Raw genomic sequence first — 14502 nt, forward strand, 5'->3', positions numbered from 1 at the left:
TTTATTGACATAGTTCTGTTCTGATTTTGTTTCTTTTTGAGTAATTTGTTAAAGTATTTCTTTTTTGAAATTTTTCATTTCATGTATACGATCTGATTTGTTGGCACAAATTATTCATCATACTCCTTTATAATTCTTTGAATTTCTATACAGTCTATAGTGATGTTACCTCTCTTATTCCTAGTATTGGTCATTTGTATCTTTTTTATTGATCAGTCTAGTTAAAGTTTATTCAACTACTGGTTTCATTTATTTCTCTCTGTATTTTCTGTTTCATTGAATTCTTGACTTTTATTATTCTACTTTGTATTTAGTTTGCTTCTTTATAGCTTCTTGAGGTTGAAGCCAAAGTTATTTTAGCTATTTCTGTTTTTCTAATATGAAATTTAAATTATACTTTCATCGTTGCCTTAGCTATACTCTGTATATTTCAGTATGTTGTGTTCTTGTTGTCATGTAGTTAAAATATTTTTCTAATTCTTGATTTCTTCTTTGATCCATGGGTTCTTTAGAAGTGTATTGCTTAGTTTCCTAATATTTGGGAATTTCCCAGGCTTTTTTTTCTCTTGATTTCTAGTTCCATTGTTGAAGAATTCTAATTCAGGAGTTTTAATATTAACATGTCAAAGACTGAGTTTAAAAAACCTCTATCCAAACCTACCATCAGTTGGCCTTCCTCCTCCCCACTGATGGGTAGTACTTCAGGGTAGGAAACTAGGCGTTCTCAACTTCTTTTTCTCCACTACTCTCTCTAATTCTAGTAGTTAACCAAAAAATGTTGATTTGGCCCTTGAACATAGCCTCTCCTTTGTGTCTGCATTCCTACCACTGTAAATTTGGACTGCAGTACTCATTTAGTTATATACCAACCTCCTGACTTATATTTCTGTTATCAACAGGATCTGTGAGGACCTTGTGCCATTCAGTGTGGGGAGTTGGTAACCTGTATTGTGTGCAGTGGTAGTCTGGGTACTAGCAGGGGACAGGAAGCTTTTAGACTGTGTATGGGGCTTTCAGTTACCATGTCAAGAGGATTGCAGAAAAGTTAATACTAGATCAAGGCTGCAAAGTCACAGAAGGACCATGTTCTGCCCCCTGGCTGGGGTCAGCACCACCAGGTATTTTCATACCCATACCACCAGCGCCAGCCTACACCTGAAATGACTAGAGAGCCTTTACTTCAGTGTTCCTTCAGCACCCTCTACCGAGAAAACTTAACATCATACTCACTTTAAAGGAGAAATACTTAGAAAGTATTCTGTTATCATAGAACATATACTGAAGTGTGCATTTGGAGCTAAGAGGTAATAAAACGGTAACTGACACACAAATATAAAGCACTGAAGGGTCATTTGCAAGCTTTCCCTGCCAACATTTGTCTTCTCTACCTCCAGTTCACTGGATAGCCTTTTTTTCCTCAATCACTAGGTAGAATCATTTTTTTTCTTCTTTATTCTATTGATCTACCTGTCATAGCTTTCTGTGCCCCGGTTCTTGGGATTCTTTTTTGTTTCTGGAGCATCTCGTCCTCTGAGAACACTATTTCTTCTGGTCTCCCCAGTTAGAATTAGGCCTTTCTGGGGCACCTGGGTGGCTCAGGTCATGATCCCGGGATCCTGGGGTCAAGCCCTGCATCCTCACGCTCCTTGCTCAGCAGAGAGTCTGCTTCTCTCTCTCCTTCTGCCCCCCTCCACTCATGTTCTCTCTCTCTCTCTCTCAAATAAATAAATAAAATCTTTAAAAAAAAAAAGAATTAGGCCTTTCTGAACATTCTTTTCTTTCCCATTTCCCTGGTAGCTGCTTTTCTTTCTAAAAATCATCTTTGGTCTCTCTAATTTGTCTTTTGGTCTCTGTGTGATTTTGACATTAACACTTGGTTCCAACTCACTTCTCTACTCTCTAGAGATTGGATATTATAGGAATAATTTCTAATCAGCCCTGGAAATTCTTTTCACTTTTAAAATGTCAGTATTTTAATATACTGCCTTCCCTGTTCACATTTTAGCATAGATCAAGCTGGTTTCAATGGGGGAAGGGAGGTGTGTTTTGTCACACACACACATTATGATGTTGAATTCAAAGCAGTCTTTCATTAGTCTTAAAGAAATCAGCCTGATAATATTTTTAAGTGCTATAAACTGGGAATGTTTTCTCTTTCCTTCCTCTCCCCCTCCTTTTATTGCTATGAGGTGTGTGTGTTTGTTTTACAGTTCCCCCAAAGATTACATGTCACCTGTAGTTTGTTTTAATGTACTAATAGAGACTTATTTTAAAAGTAAATTCCTTGAAATCAGGTATTTATATATATTTTTTAATAAAGATGACATTTTTCTCTTAGCATAAATATTTAGAACTTGTGTTTTTGAAATTTAAAATCATTTTTCTGAACCAAACCATTATTTTCAGAGGAACGTATAAACTTATCTGGGAATTATTTCTTTGGTTAGTTTTTTTTTAGGCAGTAGAGATTTGTCATTTTTTTGAAACTTTCATTGATTGCAGGTTCTCTTTCTGGTTCAGAGTAATTGAGAATTTTACTGACATATCCTAGAAATTATTGTAGGACTATCAATTTCTTGAGGATATAGATTATTATTTATTGATTGGTTATGATATATGAAAATTCCTAAGTGATAGGTTTTCAAAAATGGATGCTCAGAATTATATGTGAGATTCATATATTCAAATGAAGAAAAATTATAGAGTAAGCTGTTATGCCTAAGAAAACCAGCCATATGTAAAAATGTAGATTGAACAAATTTATTTAGTTAAAAGCTCAATTTGTTATTAATCATTTTAAAATAGAAAATAAAGCAAATAGAAAAATACAACTTTTAAGATGATTCTTTTTACTGAAAACTGCATAACAACAGAAAAATCAGAGCTATTTATAAGATGTCTGACTGTTGCCCAGTGTTCTAAATGCATATATTAAGTGGATCTGAATATCTGAATAACCACTGTACTTTTTTAAAATATGTAACTTTGACTTTTTGTAGTGCAAGAGTACTAAATATTTAACTTTTTTTATTCAGCAGGAACATTTATAAACATTTGCTTGTTTGTGTTTTAGGTAAAATCTGTAAAAACTGGGTCAGTATTTTGGACAATGTGCTGCTGCTTATCGTATTTCTATATGGTAAGAATTCATATTTGAAACTATATGAAGTCTAGCAAGTATTTGGCAATTAGATCAGTTTCTCTTCTTCATCATTTTCTTATCATCTGGACTAGTTCTCCACTTCCTTTCTCCTGAAATCTTTAGGATCCTAATTTTCTTCAGTGCATTCCCATTCATTACTGCCATCCTCTCTCCTACCTCATCCTTGGGGTGGGTAGGGACTTTGTTTTAGTGGGAGGGCTAATACTCAGCCCCTCAAATATAATATTTGCAGCAAGTGAAACAAAAATTTTCCTTTTCAAATGTATAACTTTATCTAAATAATGGTCCTATCCTCTAGGAAAACAACCTACATACTTTTTTCAATAGAGTACTTAAGATTGGGGTTCAGAATTACCTCTTCATTCTCTTGCCTTTTTTCCCCATAGCACAGCCTATAAAGTAAGTCTTGTGCTGAAAATTTGTGATAATTTTAGGTAAGCTTTTTTTCTGTTTTTAGACAGATATCATGGAATTTATGCATCCAAATTATCCATTCCCCTTTTAAAATGGTTAAAGCCTGAGATACATTCTGTGCGGTTGTACTCAAGTACTAGCAAACTCATTCTCTTTGAAACTTACATTTAAATTTTGAAGATAATTTGAAGTTCTTCAATTAGGACTTGTGCTCAATCAGAGTAACATTGTTTTTGGTGCAAAATAGCATGTGACTGAAACACTAAAAGATATTTTTATATGCGTTGTACACTGAAAGTAGTTAAAGTGGTCCAGAAATATTTTAGACAAGAGTAGCATTGTTACAATATATATGTTAACATCTAGTCCCCTGGTATGACTGTTAGTAAAATGGTTCTTCTAAGCTTTTAATTTTATTAGAGCACACCTAATACTTTGATCTTGACAAGAGCTTACTGCCTATTGAATGTACTCAAAAAAGTAATACTGTTGGTTGAGAATAAACCTTATCGTTAGAATCTTTATTAATTTACACCAGAACAGAGATGGCTGGCTGACTTAGTTGGTAGAGCATGTGACTCTTGATCTCAGAGCTGTGAGTTCAAGCCCTACTTTGGGCATACTTAAAAAAAAAAAAAAAATCACATAAAAAAATTAGACCAGAACATACTTAGTAATTCTGATTAAATAGAATAGTCTAATTTTATGATACATGCTAAACATTAAAATGGAATCTTGATTTGTAATCCATTAGTAGGAAATACTTTATACTCAAGGTAGCACTTATATTTCGAGTATCTGAAAGCATATCCAGATTATCTGAGTGTTTCTTATAGTTCAGTTGTTGGCTGGTGCTAACACTGATTCTTCTTTTTCTCAGTCAGGCTTCTTGCAATGTACTTATCAAAAATGGGGGAAGTAAAAACCTGTTTTTTTTTAAAAATTTATGATCTATAGCCCAAGAATCCGTACCTTCATGAAAGACTTTTTACTGCCGATTCACAAATTATAATGTTCTTAGTGTTCTTATTTAATTTGACCATTTCTCCATTGAACATAGAAAAACATGTTGGATTTATGGGATTGAGTTATTTTAATAATCAATAAAAATAAGTAAAAACAGGTTTTTTGTAGATTATATAAATCAATTTTAAGCATATCTCACAATTGCTAAGAATCCTAGTGTTTATGTCTGTTCATTATATGTTTAGATTGTCATGGCAAATCAAACTTACCTATTTTTTAAAGCAAACATCTTAAATTATTTAACTTGGCCTTTCTTAACCTCTAGGTCTCTGCTTGGGGTGGCTATGTGTTTATTATCAACCTTATTCCGCTGCATGTATTTGTGTTGTTACTGATGCAGCGGTACAGCAAGCGAGTCTACATAGGTAAGTGATTGGACTTTTGAAATTTCAGCTTCTAAGAGATGTTTCATATACATTCTTTTCATTGAACAGCCATTTCTGTTTGGCCATATTACCCGTAAGGAGGTAAAAATAATTTCGCATATTTTTTTGCTTTTTTTGTATTAAATAAGGTAGGTCAGGCATTTTTACCCTAGTGTATTGTTACCAACTTTTCCTTCATGAGTTTTTCTTTTGTTTTTGTAGAAATTAGTCTATATATACTAGATTTAATATTTTTCAGTCCAGCCTTTTTTGGGAGGGGGGGATGGGCATTCTAGCCTGAAAATCATTCACATATATGTATTATTCAAATTCAGCTTAGTCACTATGAGATTGAACATCCTCAAGGTAAACAGTTTTATAAACTTTTGAAAGCCCTCTCTGTGTAATAAATGGCAATCTTAGTCCATTTGTGCTGCTAAAACAAAATACTGCAGGCTAGGTAGCATATAAACAACAGAAATTTCTCACAGTCCTTCCTGGAGGCTGGAAAGTCCCAAGATTAAGGTACCAGAATGGTCACATTCTAGTGAGGGCTCCTTTCTTGATTCGTAGCTGGTACATTTTTGCTTTATCCTTAACATGGTGGAAGGGATAAGCTAGTTCTCTGGATGTCTTTTAAAAGGGTACTATTCCCTGGAGCCTACAGTACCTTACTACCTCCCAAAGACTACCTCCTAATCCCGTCACTTTGGCATTAGGTTTTAAACTTAAGAATTTGTGTAGGGAGGACATACTCATTCAACCTTTTTTCTATGAAATCTTTATTTTCTCTCTAGGTTTTAAAACATGTCTTCTGAATAAGATGCTTAATGATAGATGTTATCTCAAATCTTATTTTCTATGTCTCAAATCTGATTTTCTATGACAGAACTTTTATGTGTTGAATTAATCAGAGAGAAGTTGTGGTCTGAACCCAATGTCTTCATAAAATAATACAGTTCCATTATGGTAATGTTGTTGGTAAGCAGTAACACAAAGATATAAAGCTTATTTACTTAATTAAAGAAAAAAAAAACCATAGTAGCTTGGCAGTTCCTCAAAAACTTAATCATAGAGTTATCATATGACCCAGCAGTTCTCTTCCTAGGTATATACCTTAGAGAATTGAAAGTAATTATTCACACAAAAACTTGTACACTAATGTTCATAGCATTAGTATTAAGTAAGTATTAAGTATTAGATTAAGGGGTAGACTTTTTAAATGTCCTTGAATCAGGGAGAGGAAGAAGAGCCAAAGTAGTCAGAAGTAGCCAGATAAATACATTGTTAAAGAGGCCAAATGAAAGGATTTTCTACATTAAAGTTTAAAACATGAGCAGTGTGCAACTTCCCTTGAGTGTTTGCACTAAGACCTAGTAGGGTGAGAATTAAGAAAAGACCTTGTATTTGATGAGTAAGATTTCTCTGGTAACTTTACAAAAGTACGCAATTAATACTTCTTTAGCTGGCTCTTGAAAATATTTCTTCTTTTCAGGGGGAGGAAAAATAAAATAGTTTGGGGATATTATATATATGTGTGTGTGAAGTTATGTTAGTGAACGCCTCAGATAATATCATAGTATTCAAACACTCTACGCCACCTTGCTCCTTAAGCACTTATTCCATTCATATAACTAAAAGTATTTTAAGTGATTTTTATGTTCTTTCATAGTTTACGTCTAAATGGATGGAAAGTGATGGTATAGAACAATCAGTTCTCTTTCTTTATCCTAAATATATAAAGATTTAAGTTCAATTTAATCTTACTCGTCCTGAAAAATATGAAAGCATTATAAAGTATACATACAGGCTGTCCTCTGATTTCACCACATAACATCCTTTGTTTGTAGTACATTCTCCTTGTGATCAGAAACATTTACATAAATAATGATTGATAAATGGCAAACTCATAACCATACGTTTGATTGGGTTCTCAGTATCAAATTAAATGAAGTAAAAATGAATCATTTGAAATAATTATGAAAAATGGTTTTCCTTTTCAGTAAATTTTTTGCATGTATCTTTAGAATCCGTTGGTAAGCCAGGGGAAACTCAGTTTGTTCGCATGTGGAAAGGGGGGGTACATGGAAGATATTGTGGTTGTATAGGGTAGGTGTGGCACAGGAGTGGGGGGGATTGAGGGGTTAAGGGATAAGAAAAACCCCTACTACTTGAAATTTGGGTGCGGAGGAATTGTTGTATAAATTATTTTGTGAAGATATATTTTGGACTTGGTATATGTCACTATATTGGAATGTGAATTATACAAAATTATGTTACAAATAGGATTCCGATGTTTTAACAAGAAAAAACACCCACATCTTATTTGCATTTATAGAAAGACTGGTTTGCAGGTATCACATAACACTAATGGGATGTAAAATTATTTAACCTCTGTAAAAGTTTATCACACTTTTTATCATAAAGAAACTATTAAACATATGAAGACGTATTTAGGGGTGTTCACTGTGATGTAAGTTATAATTGTGAAAATAGTTTAAATGCCCAATAGAGAAATGTTAATTTCTCTGTTGGACATTTCAGTCTCACTTAAATTGTAGTGTTGCCATATTGTATGAATTATTATGGCATCATTAAAGTTGGTATTTGATGATATAGGAAAATGTTAATAAAAAGGAGGCATACAACAAGGATTACTGCTATTTTTTCTTCATACTTTGCTTTCCAGATTTTCTGCAATGAGCATGTACTAAATTCATAATAAATGAGACTTGCTTTTTCATTTACAGAAATGTGAATTTTATCTCTGATGGTTTATAAGGGTCTCATTAAATTAGAATAATATTTTAAGGAGAAGGAAGAAATTAGTTTCTAGTATTGATAAATGAGTTTTAAATGTCACTGAGGAATTTATTGTCTGTTTTAGTGAGGTCATTTGAGTATGGAGAGTAACAGAATCACCTTTCTTTTTTTTTCTAGCAGAATCTCTTTTTATATATAAAATGTATTTTGATGGTAATATTTACTGGTGGAGCCATCATATAAAGAGTTAAGTATTATAGGGGCGCCTCGGTGGCTCAGTCATTGAGCGTCTGCCTTCGGCTCAGGGTGTGATCCCAGCGTTCTGGGATCAAGCCCCACATCGGGCTCCTCTGCTGGAAGCCTGCTTCTTCCTCACACTCCCCTCCCCCTGCTTGTGTTCCCTCTCTCGCTGGCTGTCTCTATCTATGTCAAATAAATAAAAAAACTCTTTAAAAAAAAAAAAAGAGTTAAGTATTATAGACATATGACATACTTTAGTTCTGTATAAATTATTCTAGGATTGTAGAGTTTGTGAGTGAAGAAAGGTAATCCTGCTATTGAGTGAATTAAAACTAAAACCGGAAGGGCGCCTGGCTGGCTCATTCCATGGAGCATGTAGCTCTTGATCTCAGGGTCGTGAGTTCAAACCCCACATTAGGCGTAGAGCTTACTTAAAAAAGTTTTTTTAATTAAAAAGTAAAACCAGGGGCGCCTGGGTGGCACAGCGGTTAAACGTCTGCCTTCGGCTCAGGGCGTGATCCCAGCATTCTGGGATCGAGCCCCACATCAGGCTCCTCTGCTATGAGGCCTGCTTCTTCCTCTCCCACTCCCCTGCCTGAGTTCCCTCTCTCGCTGGCTGTCTCTATCTCTGTCGAATAAATAAATAAATAAAATCTTTAAAAAAAAAAAGTAAAACCAAAAAATAAAAGTAAAAGCATAAATTTTAGGCATCATATTTATATTTGGCATATATAAACAAAACATATCTAATGCTAAACAACAGAAAAACTTAAAAGAAAAATTGCATGTAAAGATTCTAGGATACAAAAGCTGGAAGCACTAGAATTTAATTTGTCTACTTTTACCTTCTTTTGGAGGGAATTTAAGCAAAAATTGGTTCACTAGAGAATTAAACGTTTAATAGATACTAAGTTTTGTGCTAGCCATTAAGATGCACAGATGATCAAAAGATAGTCTTTTTCTAGGGAGCTTGTATTATACAACATAATTTCGTTATTACAATGTAGATTATAGCATATGAACAAAATGGAAAGGGGAAGGAGCTTGTGAAAATCAGTTTTGACTTTTGAGTTTCAGGAAAGTCGTGTTAGGCTTTCCAACTGACTACGTCCTTCTGAAAGTTTGAGAGATGGATCTTGATCTTGAGAAGAGAAAATAGTATGGAAACAGACTTACAGAGGGTTTGTGATGATGTAACCATAAATGAGAGGTGCCATAACGGGGTAAGAGTATGAACTGCAGAGCCAAATTAACAGGATTCAGTTCCTGGTCTAGTCACTTACTAGTGGTGCAGCTTTGGGCAGATTACTTAATTTCTTTATGCCTTAATGTTCTCACGAATCAAATGGAGATAATAATTCCTACCTTGCAGAATTTTAAGTTAAATGAAAAGTGCTATTTCAGTGTTTGCCTCTGCTGTTGATATTAAAATTACGAAGGAATAACTAGACAAGAAGAAAGAGTTCCAGAGGCTGAGAGGTAATTATAAAGACTGAGGATATCTAAAGATTGTTCCTTTTTTTTTTTTTTAATGAAAATTTCACTACAATTATTTTTGATTATGAGACAAATAGCGGAGAAATAACACTGGTGTGTTACATAAAGTGCCAAATAGCATCTAAAACACAAGTAATAATAGAGTGGTGTGCTTGTTTTTATTTATAATTTTAAAATTTAAGATAATTATATAATTGAGAAAGTCAAAAATTACTACACAGCTTATAAGCAAAAGCAGCAGGTCTTTTTTCCACCTTTTCCTTAATTGGCTCACTCCCTAAATTCTTATGTCGAGACAACCACTTTCAGTTCTTTCAGTTGTTTCTTTTGGTTTTTACCACTAATAAACTTCTAAAGGGTTCTGTTCATCAATTCCAATATGTGGGGATGGTTTTCCCACACCATCAAACAGTTCTCTGACACCAGCTCAGTGTCCAACCACTCAACTCAATTTTTTTTTAAGATTATTTATTTATTTATTTATTTGAGAGAGACAGAGAAACAGAGAGAACAAGTAGGGGGAGGAGCTGAGGAAGAAGGAGAAGCAGACTTCCCGCTGAGCCGGGAGTCTGATGCGGGGCTCCATCCCAGGACCCCGAGATCATGACCTGAGCCGAATACAGACGTTTAACCGACTGAGCCACCCAGGCGCCCCACACTCAATTCTGATACCATCTATCCTTAGGTAGCATCAGATGCCACAGGTTAAGGGTTCAGTCCCACAAGATTGGCCTCTGCTTTATATGCCAGTCACAAGTCTGGGCTGTTACCTGTGCTTCTGACCACATGGCTGTAAATCAGAGGTTCCCATGATCCCCGTCCTTGGTTTGATTAATTTGCTAGAGTAATTGTAAGATTATAGGTTTATTATAAAAGGATGTAATTCAGGAACACCCAGATGGAAGAGATGCATTGGGCTAGGTATGGGGAAAGAGCATGGAGCTTCCATGCTCTGGTCAGGCACTCACTTTCCCCAAATCTCCACTTATTTAACCTGAAGCTCTTGGAACCCTGTCCTTGTGAGGTTTTGTGAAGGCTTCACTGCATAGTCATGATTGATTAAACCATTGGCCATTGGTGATTGAATTCAGTCTTGAACCTCTCACCCATCCCTGGAGGTCAGGGGGGTCGGATTGAAATTCCGGTCCACTAATCATGTGGTTGGTTCCCTGTGGCAACCAGCCTTTATCCTTAGGTGAGACGCAGAAGTCACCTCAGTAACAATAAAAGACACCTTAGTTATTCTCATCACTTAGGAAATTCCAAGGGTTTTAGGAGCTCTGTACCAGGAACAGTGGATGAAGACCAAATATATATTTCTTCTTATAAAATATAGTAGCACAACTTGAAACTCCTATTTCTTGATTTTTGTTTTCCAATTTTAGATGCTATCTGTTGATCACCTATTATTTCTACCCTTTTAAGATTTAGCTGCCATCCATTAATTTCTACTTAGGCACAAGTATACTTTCCTATCTCTGCTCCTAAATGCATTCTTGTTAAAAATGAAATCTGATATCTGCTTAAATAGAGAAGACTACCAATTTTATTTTTTGACATATATAGAATTCTTTGTTTTGGTAATGTCCCTTGAAAAAGACTATAATGGGCTTTAATTTTGTTGGCTTAAGATCAGAAACGGCTCCCATTTGTTCACATGAAGTTTAACAGGTAAAGTATTTGTGACATTGACTATTATCTGTACTTTATTAACACATCCCATTCTCAGGCCTTGGGTTGTCAGCTGGAAAGAGGCATTAGGAGTACTGTGAATTAACAGACTATAGGGCAATAGCATACTGAGGTAGATGCATGGGGTAATTGATGAAATAGAAGAGAAGTGACATTCCTGGTCTTGCACGTAACTTCTATTGTCTTACATGGTAATTTTCCCAAGAAATTAGAGTTTCCTGCATTTTACAGTTAAATAAATGAAAACTCAGAAAAGAAAAATATTACACCTAAACATAGAATCGTTTTTTCTGAAATGACATCTCTAAATCAACTGAGAATTCAAAAAACAAAAGAATTTGTTTCTTATGCAGTATAGAAATTATTTTTTTTTAATTACCAGTAACATTTAATGGGCTAGAAATGCTAAATATCAAAGTGGTGTCTTTGCCTTTTTTGCTGATACACAGTTATAGGTAATAGAACATCTTTAAACCCTACTCTAAATAGTAACTTTTATTATAAAATAACTCCTAAAAGGGATTCAGTATGTAAATAAACTAAAATCATTTTGTTAGTTTAGATCTGAGATATTGAAAGTAATAAAGGATTATACAGTTTTATATTTGTGGCAGATAAATTTTTACCACAATAAAAGATTACTTTATAGCCTATAAGTAGATTTTTATAAGGATTGAATATGTCCATATAACACTGAAGCATGATTTTCCCATGCTACCTGGAATGTTTAATTTATCAGTGATGCTTTATCTTGAGTTAATTGGTTTGCCTTTCTTCTTTATTATACCTTCAAGGGACATGAGCCAAGAGCAGACAGACAAACAGGGACTACCATAATTGCCCCTCCCCCTAAATTTTTGTACGAAGTTTTCATTTTAAAGTTAAAAATTGCATGGGGTGCCTGGGTAGCTCAGTCCTTGAGCGTCTGCCTTCGGCTCAGGGCGTGCTATTGGTGTTCCGGGATCGAGCCCCACATCGGGCTCCCTGCTCTGCTGGGAGCCTGCTTCTTCCTCTCCCACTCCCCCTGCTTGTGTTCCCTCTCTGCTGGCTGTCTCTATCTCTGTCAAATAAATAAATAAAATCTTAAAAAAAAAAGTTAGAAATTGCAATATTCCATAAAGTGAGTTTTTCAGATGACTGTCCTGTAGTAGGCATTGAAACTAATTATTGGAGGAAAGGCATGGGGAAGTTTTCCTTAGATTAGTTTATAATACTTAAGGATTCCTTTTACAGGTTTCTCAGTGGGTACTTTAAAGGTTATTTTGGGGGAAAATTTGATAGCTAGGTGTGCACTTGAAGATGCTGTTGCTTCTGCCATCTGTATTGTTAATGTGACTCATTATTTAGTTTGCAAAGGATTAGTCTTCTACTATCTTATTTTAAGACCCAGGGTATATAGAACAAGAGTCTTACCTATGATTTAGCAGTAATCATTAGCTTCATCAAAAAGGTTTCTTCAGTGAACAGAAACAACGAATGTTCATGTTCTACAAACAACACAGAAGCAGTAAATCATTTGATATTCTTACCTAGAAGAATAGATCTGAGATTTCCTTTAAGGATCTGAGTCATCCTTCCCTAAGATCACTGCACAGTACAATATAATGGAATGATCCATCATAGCAGTCACTAAAAGGGCAGAAATAAATTATCTTTGAGGAGGCCACAAAGTGAAAGTGTTTTAGCTCTTATTGCTGAGTGACAAACAATCCCAGAATATAGCAGCTTAAAATAGCAATAGTTATTTATCTTGCCCATATGTCTACAATTTGTAGAGGACTCAGTGAGGAAGGTTCATCTCTCTTTCATGTGGCTTCAGTCTGAGCAGTTAGACTGTGGCCTGAAGGAATCCTCTCAAGGTAGCCTACTTCTGTGATTGACAAGTTGGAGCGGGGATGGAGCTCTGCCGGGGGTGTGGGCCCAGGGCCTCAGCCCCTCTGCATGTGAGCTTCTCCATGGGATGTTGGGCTTCCTCACAGCATGGTGGCTGGGTTCCAACTTTGTCCCAAACGACCCAAGAAACTGCATAGTCTTATGTAATCTAACCTCGAAATTCACACACAATCACTTTTGCTACCTTCTATTGATGGAAGGAACTACCAGCCTACCCAGATTCAAAGGGAAGTGAATTAGATTTCATTTTCAATGGGGGAATGGCAAGATTCTTGAAGAGTATGAAGAATGGGTGAGATTGGGGCTCCTGGGTGGCTCAGTCAGTTAAGCGTCTGCCTTCTGCTCAGGTCATGATCCCAGGGTTCTGGGATCGAGCCCCGTATCAGGCTCCCTGCTCCATGGGGAGTCTGCTTCTCCCTTTCCTTCTGTCTCCCAGCTTGTGCTCTCTCTCGCTCTCACTCTCCATCTCAAATAAATAAATAAAATCTTTAAAAAAAACACACACAAAGTTTCATTCTCTAACAGTTAATGTGAGCAGCATTTTTGGAAAAGAAAAATTATTTTCCTTATTATATATGTCTGTTAATTGTTAAGAATAATTCATATTTTTAATGTTCTTTTTTTCAGTTTTAAGCTTTAATTCATACCATATAAGTTTCTTACCATTCTTCATCCTACTTATTTACCCAGGATTCACAGTAATCGAGTAGTAAAGTATCTTCATTAAAAAGCTTCAACAGTCTTACAGTCCTTTAATCATATTTGTTAATAATAAAGCAAAATCGGTTGGATTTTCAAATATTTCCCCATGGTGTTTCTTTTGGTTAATTCTGTTTTATTTGAGCGAGAAGAATGGCAAAGGAATATTTTGTTAGCCCTTTCCGTTAAATATCAACCAGGAGATGAAGGAACTCAGAAATGCTAAGGTGATTTAATGGTTAATCATAGTTAATGGAAATGTAATATTCACAAAACCTTTTCCAACTTTAAGTAAAAGGAAGTACAACAGTATTTTATAAGTATGAAGAGTACGTACCATCAACATAAGTCTTTGCTTTTGTCAGGGAGAAGGTACTTAAAGGTTAGTTTGGGGAACAACAGGAGCTTCTTGAAAACTTAAAATTTTAATGGAGCTTAAATCAGAAGTTTCAGAACCTTTTATTTTATAGAATAACTCATTTGGTGTGCCTTAAGTCAAGGACGGTAGTTTTCTGTATCATTTTGGCCCTACCCCATACATACCCTTGGATTAAAAAATAAAGTATTTTAACAGTGAAAGATGTTTAGGCTCTGTTTAGAAGATTAGTATTTGACCTAAGTCAAAGAGATTTTCTTTGGCTGGAAATAATCAAACAGAATAGTAGACCTTGTAAACATCTAATGGCAATTTTTTCTGGAATTATTTTTCTGGAATCATATGCAGTAGTGAATGCCAGTAACTGTGCTTCC

The 14502-nt window shown here is 35.1% G+C and overlaps 1 protein-coding gene and 1 long non-coding RNA gene across 3 annotated transcripts in view; one reads left to right on the plus strand and one right to left on the minus strand.

The window, feature by feature from the left end:
• The window catches only part of STT3B (STT3 oligosaccharyltransferase complex catalytic subunit B), a 100784-nt gene that overhangs the window by 61912 nt on the left and 24370 nt on the right, over positions 1-14502 (plus strand). The window contains exons 4-5 of the mRNA XM_034662122.1: positions 3074-3139; positions 4869-4968. Coding sequence (XP_034518013.1) covers positions 3074-3139; positions 4869-4968 — 166 coding nt within the window. The remainder of the gene's footprint in view (positions 1-3073; positions 3140-4868; positions 4969-14502) is intronic.
• LOC117802645 overlaps positions 1-14502 on the minus strand; it is an 81021-nt gene that overhangs the window by 37988 nt on the left and 28531 nt on the right. The window contains exon 3 of one of the 2 annotated variants that reach the window (XR_004626028.1): positions 12574-12647. The exons of the other annotated variant lie outside the window; for it this stretch is intronic. This is a non-coding gene — a long non-coding RNA (uncharacterized LOC117802645). The remainder of the gene's footprint in view (positions 1-12573; positions 12648-14502) is intronic. 2 annotated transcript variants of the gene reach the window in all.

This window comes from Ailuropoda melanoleuca, chromosome 6 (assembly GCF_002007445.2).
Source record: "Ailuropoda melanoleuca isolate Jingjing chromosome 6, ASM200744v2, whole genome shotgun sequence".
Classification (NCBI taxonomy): domain Eukaryota; kingdom Metazoa; phylum Chordata; class Mammalia; order Carnivora; family Ursidae; genus Ailuropoda; species Ailuropoda melanoleuca.